The sequence below is a fragment of the Elephas maximus genome, chromosome 15, assembly GCF_024166365.1.
Source record: "Elephas maximus indicus isolate mEleMax1 chromosome 15, mEleMax1 primary haplotype, whole genome shotgun sequence".
NCBI lineage: Eukaryota > Metazoa > Chordata > Mammalia > Proboscidea > Elephantidae > Elephas > Elephas maximus.
Window position 1 is genome coordinate 41,402,727 of NC_064833.1, and position 15,585 is coordinate 41,418,311.

A 15,585-nucleotide genomic window follows, 5' to 3' on the forward strand; every position below is an offset into this window, starting at 1 on the left:
TAAGTTTACCTAAAGTTCAGGGTCCAGGAGAGGACTTGTGGGAAGGGAGATTAGTAAGGAGGACGCCAGCGAACTGCATCCATGTATTTGAAGTTCTCAGGTGGAATGACTGCTCTGTCTGCTGTGGCCACAGTATCTGGATATTGGTGTCTGGAGCTTCAAAACTAACGGGGAAATACACTTTTTTTTTTCTGTAGACTATCTTGCTAAATAAAATATCTTGAATGTCTCTGTCTTTTAACTGCTTCTTTTGTAGCCTCTTAAGAGCTTCTGGTATTAAAAGAGGCCCTCTCAATCAGTGTTTCTTGGTTGATTTAAATTTTTCAAATTACCAATTGTCTTGCTAAACTGGTAGTCCAGATCTAGGTTTTAAGATATTTTTGCTGCTTCATATTAATTCCATTATCATCCTGGAAGGGAAGCAAAATGGATATTGAGCAGTAGTGTGCATGAATAAAGTGAGATTCCTGTGAACTGTGAACACAATCACCCTCAATTGGTGTGATGGGGTCACGTGTTGTCAAGGCTGCTTGGAGGAGGCAAGCTTTGTGGATTTTAGTGTCTATGAGAGCTACCAGCTCCACTGCCTTCAAGGAGGCAACAGAACCCAGGTGAGAACCCTGGGGGACAGAGCTATTTGATAGGGAAGGCCCAGGCCAGCCCCCTACTAACCCAGCTTGCTGTCCTGTCCATGTCTTTCAGTACCCATGGACCCAAACGTGTTGAGAAGCGATGTCTTCATTGATTTTGTAAAACAGTTACAGCTGGTAAGCTTACTCTTCTTCAATGAGGCCGTTATTTCTCTGCAGAACATGTCTCTTATTTAACAACGTGTGTGCATGCCTGTGTGTGTGTTTCTGGCCATCATCCCCACAGAGCCTGGACTGTCGGGTAAATATATTCATTTGGAGTAGATCAGAGGATAAATAGTTCCTGTTTTGTTCTCGAACAGACTTGAAAGAACAGCACCTAACAATGACAACATTTTGTCCTTTTGGAGATTTAGATTCTAGATGGAAAATAGAGCTGTATCACTTGAACTTTGGCTCATTTTAATTAAGCAGATAACTTTTTCTGTAGCCTAAGCATTGTGCATTTCAAAACTGGCCATGAAGAAGAAAGCCTTAGAACTACAGCTTTTATCTCTAAGGGATCCCATAACATTTCTGTGACCGTAGTTCTGTAGCTGAGATTTCAAAGTGTGCCAAGGTAAAGACGTCAGAACGGTGGGCCACACCAGTTATTACTTGTATACTCTCTGCTCTTAACTTTACTGTAATGGGTCAAGGAGAAAATTCAGCCTGAATAACAGGAGACACAGAACTCCATTTCCTTTACCAGTCTAAAGAGGCTGAAACTTCACTAGGTGTGTTTGTTTGGCACATCCCTCATTCTAATTGTACACACGGGACCGTTTTTTTATGCCTGGTGCATGTACTTGACTGAGTGGAAAGCTCTGAAAGGATTGCAGTTGTACAATAATATGGTATTATTAAACTTGATCCCTATCTAGGGGAGGAATGAAAGCTTGATCAGATTTGCAAAAACTAGAGCCATGTTGTTCCATAAGCGACATTTCCTTCATGCAGTGGTTCACATACGCTGACAGACTGCCCTGAGACCTGAGACCTGGCCCCCACTGTATATCGGTTCATATTTTTACATATACTTGATGGTTTAAAAACTACATACGTTCTTTTTCTTTGTAAAGTTCCTTGTGTGGTGGTGATGTTGATGGTAGTTGAATTCAAACAGCACAAAAGGGTACACAATGAAATCAATTTTCCTCGCATCACAGACACCCCAATCCTCCTCCTCAGGGACAACCATTGTTTACAGTTAAATGTGTGCTCTTTCTACACTTTTTCTGTGCATATACAAACATATATGAGTGCAGATATCCTTTTCTCTTTATTTTTAAAAAAAAATAGGCTTTATATTTTAGAATAATTTTAGATCTACAGGAAAATTGTGAACATACTACAGAGAATTACCATATGCCTCCTGCACTCCCCCCCCCAAAAAAACAAAGCCAAACCCATTGCCATCGTCAATTCTAGCTCATAGTGACCCTATAGGACAGAGTAGAACTGCCCCATAGAGTTTCCAAGAAGTGCCTGGTGGATTTGAACTGCCGACCGTTTGGTTAGCAGCCATAGCACTTAACCTCTATGCCACCAGTGTTTCCCTATTATTAATATGGTACATTTGCCATAATTAATGAACCAATATGGGTTCCTGGGTGGCTCAAATGGTTTGCTCTCGGCTGCCAACAGAAAGGTTGGCAGTTTGAACCTACCCAGCGGTGCTGTAGATGAGAGGCCTGTTCATCTGCTTCGGTAAAGATTACAGCCAAGAAAACCCTGTGAAGCTCGGTTCTACTCTGTAGCACATGGGGTATCCATGAGTCAGAGTCAATGGTAACTGGGTTTTTTGTTTGTTCGTTTTATTGATACATTATTATTAATTAAAGCCCATACTGAATTCAGATTTCCTTAGTGTTATCTAATGTCTTTTTCTGTTTCAGGATCCCATCTAAGATACCTCATTACATTTAGCTGTCATGTCTCCTTCGGTTCCTTTTGGTTGTGACAGTTTTTCAGACTTCCCTTGTTTTTGATGACCTTGGCAGTTTTGAGGAATATTGATCAGGTATTTTGTAGGCTCCCCCTCTATTAGAATTTGTTTAATGTTTTTCTCATGATTAAGCCAGAGTTACGGATTTGAGGGAGGAAAACCACAGAGGTAAAGTGCCATTTCCATCACATCATATCAAGGTGCATAGTATCAGCATGACTTATCACTGCTAACATTGACCTTGATCACCTGGCTGAGGGAGTGTTGTCAGGTTTCTGCACTGTAAAGTTACTCTTTTTTCTCTCCTTTCCATACTGTACTCTTTCGAAGGAAGTCACTATTTGCAGCCCAAAGTTAAGGAGTGGGGATTTATGTTCCTCTCCTTATGTTCCTCTCCTCTCCTCCTGCATAAATTGTTCCAGCTTTGTGCATTGGGAACTCTCACTTGGTTCTTGTGTCCCTTGGGTTCTTGTGAACCCATCATTGTGTTCTGTTTTTGGAACATTTTTTCCTTTTTTGAACTTTCTGCTCTAGGCTCATCTCGTACATTTCCTGCCCTAGAATCAGCCATTTCTCCAAAGAGGCTTGCTTCATTTTACTGGAGAATGGGATCAGGAGCCAGGGTCTGGGCTCCTGATCATATCCTTCTTATTTTACAGATAAGCAAGCACATATTCTACGCACTTGCTGAACCTTGTTTTTTAAAACTTAAAACTTGCAGATTATTCTATATCAAGACACAGACCTGAATTTGTCTTTAGTTGTATAACCTTTTTTGCACCTTGTAGTTTTTGTTTTTATTAAAAAATGTTTTGGAGCTTTGCTTGGTGTGTGGTTTTTTTTTTTTTTTTTCTTTTGATAATTTGAAGGATTTTTATCTGATTTTAGTTTTCTTAGTACTTTACCTTTATAACCTTATATGACTGTCTTATGTCACCGGCTTCATTTTACCTATCTGTCTGTCTGTCTGTCTGTCGTCTATCTATCTAAGCAAGCAAGCTTCCTAGGTGATTGTGCTGTGTGGGGTTTGGGAACTCCTAAAATTACAGTATTACCTATCTCTTTGTGCCTTAATTTTAAACATCTAGAACAGAGTGTCTCATTGGCCCTGTTTGGGTCAGATGTCATCCCCTCCTCCAGCTTAGCTGTGTCCAGGGGTGTGGGGGTAGCAAATCATAGGACTGCTATTTCTTGGGGCTATGGATGGAGACGCAGTGCTTCACCTTTCCTGCTTCACCCCAACTCTCCATTACAATCTCCCATTTTAATCAGTGATGCAGCCATTTTCCCAGTCTCCTGCTATAGAAATCTCAGCATCATTTATTTATTCAGTAGGTATTTGTTGAATGTTTGCTGACTATTAGCGAACATGTTTGGTGCTCAGGACACAATGGCAGGTGAGATGACTTGGGGACAAGACCACAGAGCCTCTGACCTCTGGTGACCTGAGTGGTGGCCCGTGTGGCTGGCATGCTGAGAGCATGAAGACGGGGTAAAGTACCAAGATAAGGCTGGAAAGGGTGGGAAGGGCAGATCGTACAGGGCTTGGAGGCCAAGAAAAGAATTTTGTTCCTTGCTCCAAGAACAATGTAAAAACATTGAGGGGGTCATAAGCAAGAGACGGACTTTTTTTTTTTTTTTTTTATTAACTTTTATTGAGCTTCAAGTGAACGTTTACAAATCAAGTCAGACTGTCACATATAAGTTTATATATATCTTACTCCGTACACCCACTTGCTCTCCCCCTAATGAGTCAGCCCTTCCAGTCTCTCCTTTCGTGACATTTTTGCCAGCTTCCCACTCTCTCTATCCTCCCATCCCCCCTCCAGACAGGAGATGCCAACACAGTCTCAAGTGTCCGCCTGATATAATTACCTCACTCTTCATCAGCATCTCTCTCCTACCCACTGTCCAGTCCCTTTCATGTCTGATGAGTTGAGACGGACATTTTTAAGTTTGCATCTTTAAAATATTTCTTTGGCTGCTATGTGGAGCATATTTTGTAGGTGAGAAGAATGGAAGCAAGGAGACCAGTAAGGAGGCTATTGTAGGAGTCTAGGGGAGAGGAGATGTTAGTTGGGTCTAAGGTGCTGGAGGTGGAGATGGAGAGAAGTGGGTGGTTAAAGACATAATTTAAGATATAAAATATAGCGAACTCAGTATTAGATTAAATTTGAGTGGTGACATCTTTGAATCTCTTTTGACTTTATTTCTTACCTGTAGCCACTAAATCAAATCAAAGTTAATTTGCTTCTTCCTCATCCCTATGGCTAACAATAACAAAACAATTAGGCTACCATTTGAATGTTGGTAATCAGTGCTGTTCTAAATTCCAAGCTTGTTACTTCCTTGACTCCTCACCACAATCCTAAGAGGTAGGCACTATTACTGTCCTCATTTTAGAGCTGAAGGAATGAGGAGAAGTAACCTCTCGAGGTTTATACAAGGTCATATGCAGTGAGTGGCCCAAGTAGGCTTGGAATCCAGACAGTTGGCTTGTGTTCTTAATCACAATGGTCTAGACCAGTCCTGCAGCATCTCAAGGGTGGATGGCTGCAACCAACTTCTCTCTCAGGTCTCTCGCATCCTCCAATCTCTCTTCCAGTCCATTTTATACCACAGTGCCACACAAATCTCCCTTTAACTTTGTTTCCATCTTTCTGACCCAGACCCACCATGGCTCCCTTTTGCCTTTTTAATACAACCTTCAATCTCTATTTCAGGACCGTCTATAATCTGACTCTCTATCAATCCATCTGCCTCCTAACTTTTCTTTTGGGGAAGAATTTAATAAAGAAACATATGCATATGTATCATTTTTTCCTCTGTACTTTTTTAGGGATTACTTTACTTTTTAAAATAATTTATTTTATTTATTTGTTATTGTTATTGTTGAAAATACACATAGGAGAACATACACCAATTCAACAATTTCTACATGCACATTTCAGTGACGTTGATTACGTTCTTCAAGCTGTGCAAACATTCTCACCTCCTTTCCAAATTGTTCCTCCCCCGTTAACATAACCTCACCACCCCTGAAGTTTCCTATCTAACCTTTCGAGTTGCTGTTGTCAGTTTGATATCATATAGATGGTTCTTTAGGAGATCACAATGCTCAAGGCAGACATTCTTTACTAATTAAGCTAAACTATTGTTGGTTTAAGGAAGACTTCAGGGGATATTTTTGTACTCTCTAATTTTTCAGTTGTTTTATTGTGGTAAAATATATATATATATATAAAACAAAATATTTGCCAACTCAGCATTTTTACATGTACAATTAAGGCACATTAATTACATTCATCATGTTGTACAACTATCACCCTTATCCTACATTTATATAATTTTGACTATTTTATATAATTTAGACAGTTACTGGTCTGCAATAGTTTGAGTTGGAAGTTACAGTGAGATAACGAATGCTAGGCTTTCCTTTAGAACCTTATCAAAATGCAATGCCATTCTTTCCATTCATTTTGTAAGGTTTTTTCTTCCCCCCCTGAGGTAAGAGGTGTTTGTGAGTTCACGCCAGAAAAGTTAAAGAACCTATGACCTAACAAAGATGTGTCTAGAAAGGGGCTATTGAGAACAGTTGCTCTTGGGAAGCCCAACCCCTGACTACCTGTATCTCAGGAGCTGTGGTGGCACAATGGTTAAGCCCTTGGCTGCTGACCAAAAGGTCTGCTGTTTGAACCCATTATCTGTTCTGTGGGAGAAAGATGCGGCAGCCTGCTTCCGTAAAGATTATAGCCGAGGAAACTGTATGGGGCAGGCCTACACTGTCCTGTAGGGTCACTATGAGTCGGAATCAGCTTGATGGTACACAACATATTTGGCTGTATCTCAGCCAAATGTGGGGCCTGGAGGGCACTGCTGTGTTTCCAATCCAAGAGTTATCATTGCTGCAGAAGAACGAGGGAAATCGTTCAAAACTCCCCTGGAAGGCTCAAAGGTAGAAGTGAAGGCACGAAGAGAGTGTGGCCTGAGGTGATGTGTGGGAAGCTCAGAGCCTGCACTGTGGAGAAGGGAGACAAGTGGCTCAGGCATTTTGTTGAAGGCTTTTGAGTGATTCTCAACAGATTCTGGAACAAGGATTGCTCCAGCACTGGATATTTGAAGGGAAAACCTGGTAGGCGGTTCAGCATTTGCTGATTCAGAGGCCAGTAGTAACAGTGAGAAGCTATAAAACTGTTCGAAAAGTTACAAACACAGTGATCAAGGAAGTAGCAAATTCACATCACACAGACAGAAGCTTATTGTATGTGGAGGGAGGCACTGTAACATGGTGGCTTAGAGTTAGGGTGGCCATAATATTTATCATCTAAACCGGGACACTTTTGAGAGTGAAAGGAAGGCTGTAATTACTACGCTGAGATGCAGACTGATTCTAGGATCATCCTGGGCCAGCTGGGAGATAAGTTCACCCTATTTAGAGCCCAGACCCTAGACCCTAGAGTCATGCAGAGCTGACCTTAAGCCCTGCCTCTGCCACCAACTAGCAGTGTGTCCTTGGCAAATTATTTAACCTCTGTGAACCTTTACATCATCTGAAAAATGGGGTTGTTATGAGAATTAAACAAGCTATTATACGTGAAGCAGAACAAAGCACAATTATCAGTGTCGTGTTCTAACGTTATGTTTGTATGTTATAAATACACGAATCTTATATTTATTCCTAATGGTATGCTATATATACATGTTGTTCATATAGGTAGATATACTACATAAGGGTATGTTTCTTGGACTGACCCTTTGAATTTGGAAAGAAGTAGATTTCTCTTCTGAAATACTTAGGTTCAGAATCATAGAAACTTAGTAATTTTAAGTATGTGAGGATAGATGTTAAAATTTAAAGTGAAAGCTTGCCCTTTATTGATAAAATTAGGAAAAATAAATATGTCACTAATGTGATCAGGCTTTTGAGGTAGACCCCGCCTTGAGCAACCGAGTTGTCAGATTCTTCTGGCTTCCTACAAAGGCTTATGACAATCAATCTGTGGTGTCTGTGAATGTCAGAGGTGAGGTCAGGAGGGGAGGTGTTGCCTGTTGAGGGGAAAGGATCTCACCTGGTCAGCTTACCTGAGCACCAACTCCATGATCCTCAAACTTTTTTCTCATTGGTTATTTGAATCTCCCTTCCTTCAACCTGATACCAAGGAGGGAGTAGCCTGGCTGGATGCAAATATTCTAGTCACTACAAGAGATCCCTGCCTCCTACTCTCACTATAATTTACTGGTATTCTGGTTTATATATAACAGTATCATTTTCAGAACACAGAAAATGATATGAGTGTCTGACTCATCTCAGTTCCCCGAGGGATGATACTTGACTAGTACCATTCTAAATGCCTAGGACAGAAGTTAATTCGTTACACTCACTGGGTGCCTTGGAGCATTAGGGTTTAATTCTCTCATGGAACCTGGCATGAGAAAGACTGTGAATCAGCCTCTGAGAGATGAAGCAAACTCTGAATTGATAGGATCATAGTTGAAAGGTGCTGAGAGAAGCCCACCCTAATGCTGCCACCCTGTGAGGGTCTGTCTGGGCAGCCATTTGCCTTTCTAGGCCTTGCCTCCTCTTGGAATCCCACTCTCTGTGGTAACTGTAAGGACCCCTGGTAGCACAGTGTTTAAGCATTCCGTTGCTAACCGATAGGTTGGCAGTTCAAGCCCACCAGCTGCTCCATGAAACAAAGATGTGGCAGCCTGTTTTCGTAAAGATTACAGCCTTGGAAACCCTAGGGGGCAGTTCTACTCTGTTCTGTAGGGTTGTTATGAGTCTGAATCAACTCGATGGCAACAGGTTTATAGTAACTGTAGCATTAACCTCAGCCCCATGCTTTCCTGAAGTCTCATGGCTTTATAGTGTCTCAAGGGTATCCATGACACTCTAGAACAGTCCCTCCTAAGAACTTCACAGGTCCTCAAGTTTGTAACCACCTCTAACATACATCCTTTCTCTCACAGAGCGCTTACTCCTAAGAAGAGCTGTGGTGGCCCTCAGTTGGCTCTCACTTGCTAGGTATCGGCTTGCATCCCCACTGGGCTCGTCATTTGTGCAACTTGGATTTTTGCTATAGCAAGATCATAAATTACTGCATTTCATAGACTTTTGAGGGTACTTGGAAATGTTCAAAACTAGGAAAGTTAATTAATTCTATGACTACCAAGGGTCATGAAAACAATTTTATCAAATGCTTTTTTTCCTAAAATGGATTTCCTGTTTATTTGGAAATTATTTAAGCTTTGTGTCGTTGCTTTGCCTTGGTCTCTCTCTACACCTCTCCTTACTCACATTCCATCCTCTGAGAGAACCCCCCTCCCAAATCTCTGTACCTGCCTCTCCTGTGCTTTTGGGTACTCTAGTGCCTGAAGAGCACCAGGGAAAGGAAACTACTGACTGCTCACTCCAGGAAGTATGGAAGCTTATTCTGCTTTCCTTTTGCTTACAGAGCACGTTTAACATCACTACCAAGAACACCTCTCTGGATATATTTCTGCCTGATGGAAAGAGCATTAAAATCAAAATTCTGACATCAGATACTGCTGAAAGAGTCCTGGAGGTAAAATTCAAATGCTAGCTCCAGGACGGAATTTAGGAATAATCTGTTCAAAAGCAGAGGCTCTGGGACATGATTACCTTCCAGATGCTTCCTGCCTATCAGTTAATCTTTGGAGGACTTGCCTAGAGATGCCGGGATTTTCTGGTAGACCAACCAAGGAATCTGGGATAAATTCTGTCTCGGTTATCTAGTACTGCTATAACAGAAATACCACGAGTAGATGACTTTAACAAAGAGAATTTTATTTCCTCACAGTAAAGTAGGCTGAAAGTCCAAATTCAGGGCATCAGCTCCAGGGAAAGGCTTTCTCTCTCCCTCTGCCTTCTCATCAATCTTACCCTAGACTAAGAGCTTCTCTGCATAAGGACCCCGGGTGCAAAGGACACACCCTGCTCCCAGCACTGCTTTCTTGGTGGTATGAAGTCCCCCATCTCTGCTTGCTTCCCTTTCCTTTTTATGTTCTGAGAGATAAAAGGTGGTACAGGACGCACTCCAGAGAAACTCCCTTTACATTGGATCAGGGATGTGACCTAGATAAGGGTGTTAAAATCCCACCCTAATCCTCTTTAACATAAAATTACAATCACAAAATGGAGGACAACCACACCATACTGGGAATCATGGCCTAACCAAGTTGACACATATTTTGGGGGCCACAATTCAATCTATGACACGGTCAATCCTCTAGGACCTCTTCAGTTTTATTTTCCCTACGGGCATCAATTTTTTGGAGGTTTCTTAGGTCTTTCCAAAGGCTATTGTTCTTCCCTGGAACTCAGCCAGGGATGTGCCCTGAAAATATGCAGAATATTTTCTTACGGGATGCGCAGGGTTGGGAGCAGGAAGAAGGGTGGAGCCCAGCTGAGTCTGAAACAGGCCATACTGAGGTGGGCCAGTGACAGGTTCTGGGAGAGGATGACGAGCTTTTCTTGAAAACCTAAAGAGTTGTCCCCCTTCTCCCACGGGAAAAGCCCCGGAAACCAGCATTCCAGTCAGTCTAGTTCTGTCCCCAGGGTCCAGAGGACCAGACCTCAATTTTAGTCAGTTCTCTGAGAACTCCAAGGATGAGACCCTTCTTCACTTTAGGTGGTTACCAGCCTCTCCGGGCTTGCCTCAGGCTGCAGAGAGGACATTGTCTTTTCACACCCACATACCACTCCCAAAGGCCAGCTCCCAGGCGTTTTTCCTTTGGAGGGTTCTAGTTCTAATCCTCTAGAGAAACATACGAGTGGGAATAAAAAGTTATAAACAAGAGGAAGTCGGCAAGTTTCTAGGACCTTGTGCTGGGATCATGATATCTGGCCTTTGCTTCCCCCTCTCTGCCCTACCCCATCCTACATTATACTTCTTAAAACCCCAAAAAACCAAACCCACTGCCACCGAGTCGATTCCAGCTCATAGCAACCCTACAGGATGGAGTAGAACTGCCCCATAGAGTTTCCAAGGAGCACCTGGTGGATTCGAACCGTCAACCTCTTGGTTAGCAGCCATAGTACTTAACCACTACGCCACCAGGGTTTCCAAAAACAAACCCATTGCCATGGAGTCAATTCCAACTTATAGCTATCCTATAGGACAGAATAGAGCTGCCCCTTAGGGTTTCCAAGGAGCAGCTGGTGGATTCGAACTGCCAACTTTTTGTTTAGCAGCTGCGCTCTTAACCACTGCACCACTAGGGCTCCTCCTTAATGGACTCTTTAAGGGCCAGTAACAAGCTAAAATCTCTTCGTTGTTTTTGGTTTTAGGGCTCGCTTAGTTTTATTGGTGGAGTTTGTGTTTTGAAGCATCGTTAACATTTGCTGAGAGAAAATATCTCTGGGTTTCCTTTTGCCAATGCTTACTCCCCTCAAAAGACGGTGTTTGCGTTTAGATCTTTATAAATTATAAAAGGTTTCTCCATTCTCTTTTTTCCCCACTAACCTTCTCTATTGGCCTTGGCATGTAAGCTTGCTGTTCTCACTAAATGAGTCGGAGGAGAGAGAAATTTAATTTGAATGGACATGCATTATATTTACTTTAGGGAAAAGATGTCTTTACTACTCTGTGAAGGAGCCCTGGTGGTACAATGCTGAAGAGCTCAGCTGCTAACTGGAAGGTCTGTAGTTTCAATCCATCAGCTGCTCCACGGGAGAAAAGACCTGGCAATCTACTCCCATAAAGATTACAGTCTAGGAGACCCTATGGAGGCAGTTTCTACTCTGTCATACATGGTTGCTATGAGTTGGAATCGACTCGATGGCACACAATAGCAACAACTATGCTGTAACATACCAGCACACACTCACCGTTGACAGCACCTCCAACCAGCAGAAGAGCCTGCTTTGGATTTTTTGCAAGGGTGTGAGGAGAAGAGTAAGGTAGAAAGAAGGAAGGTGGGAATGAACATTGAGTAAAAGTTGTGAAAATATTTCTAGGCCAGTCTTTATTTTCAAAGCTATACTGAGAACACCCACTCATATCATCCACCTAATAAGACTATCTCACGAGGAAATTTATAGATCCCTGACGAGAAAAGTACCCTTTTTGTACCTAATGTTTGTATAATTGCCACCTGGACAACTTGGATTCATGGTTGAAGCATCAGCTCATGTACAGAGCTGTAAAAGTGAATTCACGCCACTTATATGAAATGTCTGGAATAGGCAAATGCATAGAGACATATGTACCTTAGTGGTTACCAGAGGCTGGGAGGAGAGAGAAGGGTGGGAGATTGTTTCTGAAGGGCTACTGAGTTTCTGTCTGGAGTGAGGAGAAACTTTTGGACATATCTAGTGGTTTGATGGTTGCAGAACATGCTGCATGTAATCAATGCCACTAAATTGTGCACTTAAAAATGGTTAAAATGGCAAATTTTTTGCTGTACGTATTTTACCACAATAAGAAAGAAGCAAATCCTCCCATGTTGCAGAGGTGATTTAGGGAATCAAGACCCAGAGTGCAAAGAAATCGTCTAAGAGCCCTAAAGAGGGGCTGGGGCTGATGGGGGCGGAGATCGTTTGTGGCAACACAGGAAGTTTTTGTTAAAGGAAGGTGTAAACCAGGGGATTACAGCCTGATGGCCTTTTGGTAAAAATGAAGCCATTAGTGTGAAAATGAAGGCTCTTGGATGTAAAGATTAGAGGAAAATGTGAAGTGAGGGCAGCCCATGCCTGGGATTTGAGTTTTTCCCAGGGAAAACGCCATAGTAAATTAGACTTGAGGTGTTTGGTGGTTCAGTGGTAGTACTCTCATCTTCCGTGCCGGATACGCAGGTTCCATTCCTGGCCAGTCCACCTCATGCACAGCCACCACCTGTCTGTCAGTTGCTATGATGCTGGAGAGGTTTCAGTGGAGCTTCCAGACTAAGACCAGGAAGAAAGGCCTGGCAATCAACTTCTGAAAATCAGCTGATGAAAACCCCATGGATCACAGCATTCCGATGTATAACCCATCATGAGAATGGTGCAGGACAGGGCAGCATTTTGTTCCATCGTGCATAGGGTCACCACGAGTCAGGAGCCGACTCCGTGGCAGCTAACAGCGACAATAACAAATTAGATTTGACCATCACAGGAAACATCGAAGTGAGATGAACCTGGGGTGTCAAACCCAAGCAGTAACCTGCACACTTTTATATGCCAGCCAAGTGGAGGGGAAGGAGCACCTGACATTCCTTTCCTGAAATCTGGTAAATTGGTGTGGAGGCCCCACAGTCAGGTATCACAGGACAGATGTTCCTGGAGAATGACTGCTGCCCTCCAGTAGACAATAAAGATCAAAATGACCAGAGGCTTGGGGCCAAGTCCACAACAAGATGGGACAGCTAGCCTCGACCAAGATTGGTTCCTGTCCGTTATGATGGACTGATTCTTATTTTCTTTGCTCTAATTTTTTTGTATTTCTAAATTGTCTAAAATGAGTTGGTATCATTTTCAGATTCAGAAAAGATATCTCTTGCATTTCCATTAGGCCATTAAAATACTGTGTATTGATGTTTAAAGGCAATGTCAAATTTTGTATTTACAATTAGTAAGAATGCACTCCTAACTTTCCTTCACCTTTTTCTTGTCTCTGGTTAAAGGTGGCATCACAAAAAATCGTACTGTGTCAGGAGCTCTTGTGCTACTTCGGCCTCTTTCTCATTCGGTTTCACAAGGAGGGCAAGCTCTCTGGTAAGAAGGAGAGGAGAAAAGCATAGGAGCCAGGAGACAGGCGGGGAGGTGCGAGCAGGGGCTCTGCCCAGGAGATGCGGGAGACAGCTGAGGGGGCTGGTTACCTAGCACCCCCAGAGAGCTCCCCAGTGCGTGGTCCCTACTTCTGTCTCATACCCTGGGTCAAAGGATTGAGGAGAGGTGAGGATGCATCTGTACTGGGCAACCTGGGGGCAAGAATGGGGAGTTGACAACTATGGAGATGTGGCATGGTCGGGAGCAAGATGTCAGGTCTTTGCAGTAACTGCACTTCCTCTCGTGCCTCCCCAAGCCCAATCCTGATTGATGCCTGCCTCACCTTTACCATTCCGTCCTAACCGTTTGTCCACCGCCCACCTCACAACTGCCTTGTGAATGGAGTGCTAGGCACCAGATATCAGGACATCCCATCTGAACATAATTTGTTTTTGTTATAAAAGATGTGGATGATATAAATAAGTTCTTAGATTCTTTTTTTTTTTATAAAGGTATAATGAGATGAAGGAATCTTGGTGGTGCAAGGTTAAGGGCTTGGCCATTTACTGGTGTTGGCTGTTCAAACCCATCCAAGGGCTCCATGGGAGAAAGACCTGGAGATCTACTCCTGTAAAGATTATAGCCTAGAAAACCCTATGAAGCAGTTCTACTATGTCACATGGGGTCGATCCAAAAAAACCAAAACCAAACCCACTGCCGTCGAGTTGACTCCAACTCGTAGTGACCCTATAGCAACCCTACAGGACAGAGTAGAACTGCCCCATAGAGTTTCCAAGGAGCGCCTGGCGGATTTGAACTGCCGACCTCTAGATTAGCAGCTGTAGCACTTAATCACTACACCATCAGGGTTTCCCATGGGGTCACTATGAGTTGAAAATTGACTCAGTGGCACCCAGCAACAAGAACATAATGAGATGGTAAAAGATGACAGTATGATTCAGATTGCTCGTACTTTGCTCCACAGTGCCTTTCTAGATATCCTAAGGTTTTTAGTTGTGAAATGGTATCAGTCATCTTACAGCAGTTTGTGTATGTCCTCCAGAAGTTGTGAGAGGTGGTTTTGAGTCAGAAGTCAAAGGGTTTGGGTCTCAGTTCTATAGCTAGGAGCTGTGGTGTGCCAGCCAAGGTGCTGGGCCTCTTGGATCTCAGTTTCTTCATCTATAAAGCATCCCCTACTCAAACCACAGGCATTTTAAGGGAATCAAATGATGTTTATTTTTTGAATGAACTTCAGAAAGTTAAATTATATACAAATCCAAGAGAATCTTGTTACTATATTTATTCTTTTACAACAGTCATGTTTTATTTTCCTCTTTTCAAGCTTCTGTATTAAACTATTACTGTTTCATACATACACAGTTATATACATACAAATAACTATTCGGTATGTAAACCATTAGTGCTATTTCAATCAGTAAGGGTCCCTTTTCCTCTTTTCTAGTCGTGAAAAAAATGGCGGACTTTGAACTCCCTTACGTTATTCTTCAAAGTTCTCAAGTGGAAAACTGTAAGGTTGGACTCAGAAAGTGGTGAGTAAGCATTTCTTGTGACAGGAAGCATTTGAGTGTTTCTCACAATTGCTGTTTAACTCACTCAGCTGCTCAATCAAAAAGAGTCAGGATCACCTAAATGGCAACTGGTTTACCTTTGCTGATCACTTAAGGAAGTATGTGCTGGGGCTTTTTTCTTCTTCTGTTCCCTCTAGCAAGCCAAAGTATTCAAAGTGCTCTTTCAGGGTCAGTGAGATGAAAGAAAAAAACATGGCTGAACGTAGAGTGTGCAGGAGGGAAGAGGAGGTAAGAGACAGAAATGGAAAGGAAAGCAGGAGTGGGAACAGGCCTCAACTCCTAGGACTATGAGATTCTGAAAGGAAGAGGATCACTCTGACTAGAGGGTGGAAAGTGAGCTTGAGGAAACCCTGACTAAGGCAGAAAGCCTGGTGAGGAGGTTACCGGAGCAGTTCAGGCAAGAGATGGGGGGGTAGCCTGAGTACAGGGCAGATGAATATGCTGGATATTCCTTGGGGTAGAGGAAGAGAATATAGGATGTGGTGACCAAGAATGGGAACTAAGTATGAACAGAGATGCAGATGATTCTTCTAAAGCTTTATTTTATGATTATTACTATTGTTTTGTATCTATTCTCTCAGAGTCCACCAGACTAGGCCTTGTGTTGTTGTTAGGTGCCATTGAATTGGTTCTCACTCAGCAACCCTGCGTACAGCAGAATAAAACACTGTCTGATCCTTTGGCATCCTCATAATCATTGTTACACTT

General features: G+C 42.6%; 1 protein-coding gene across 4 annotated transcripts in view; it reads left to right on the forward strand.

Annotated features, from left to right (window-relative positions):
* SNX31 (sorting nexin 31) overlaps positions 1-15,585 on the forward strand; it is a 67,855-nt gene that overhangs the window by 18,629 nt on the left and 33,641 nt on the right. For 3 of the 4 annotated variants that reach the window (XM_049854173.1, XM_049854174.1, XM_049854176.1), the window contains exons 4-7: positions 703-767; positions 9,033-9,143; positions 13,204-13,294; positions 14,751-14,838. In XM_049854173.1, the coding sequence (XP_049710130.1) occupies positions 703-767; positions 9,033-9,143; positions 13,204-13,294; positions 14,751-14,838 (355 nt within the window). The remainder of the gene's footprint in view (positions 1-702; positions 768-9,032; positions 9,144-13,203; positions 13,295-14,750; positions 14,839-15,585) is intronic. The other variant, XM_049854175.1, reaches the window with a different exon arrangement.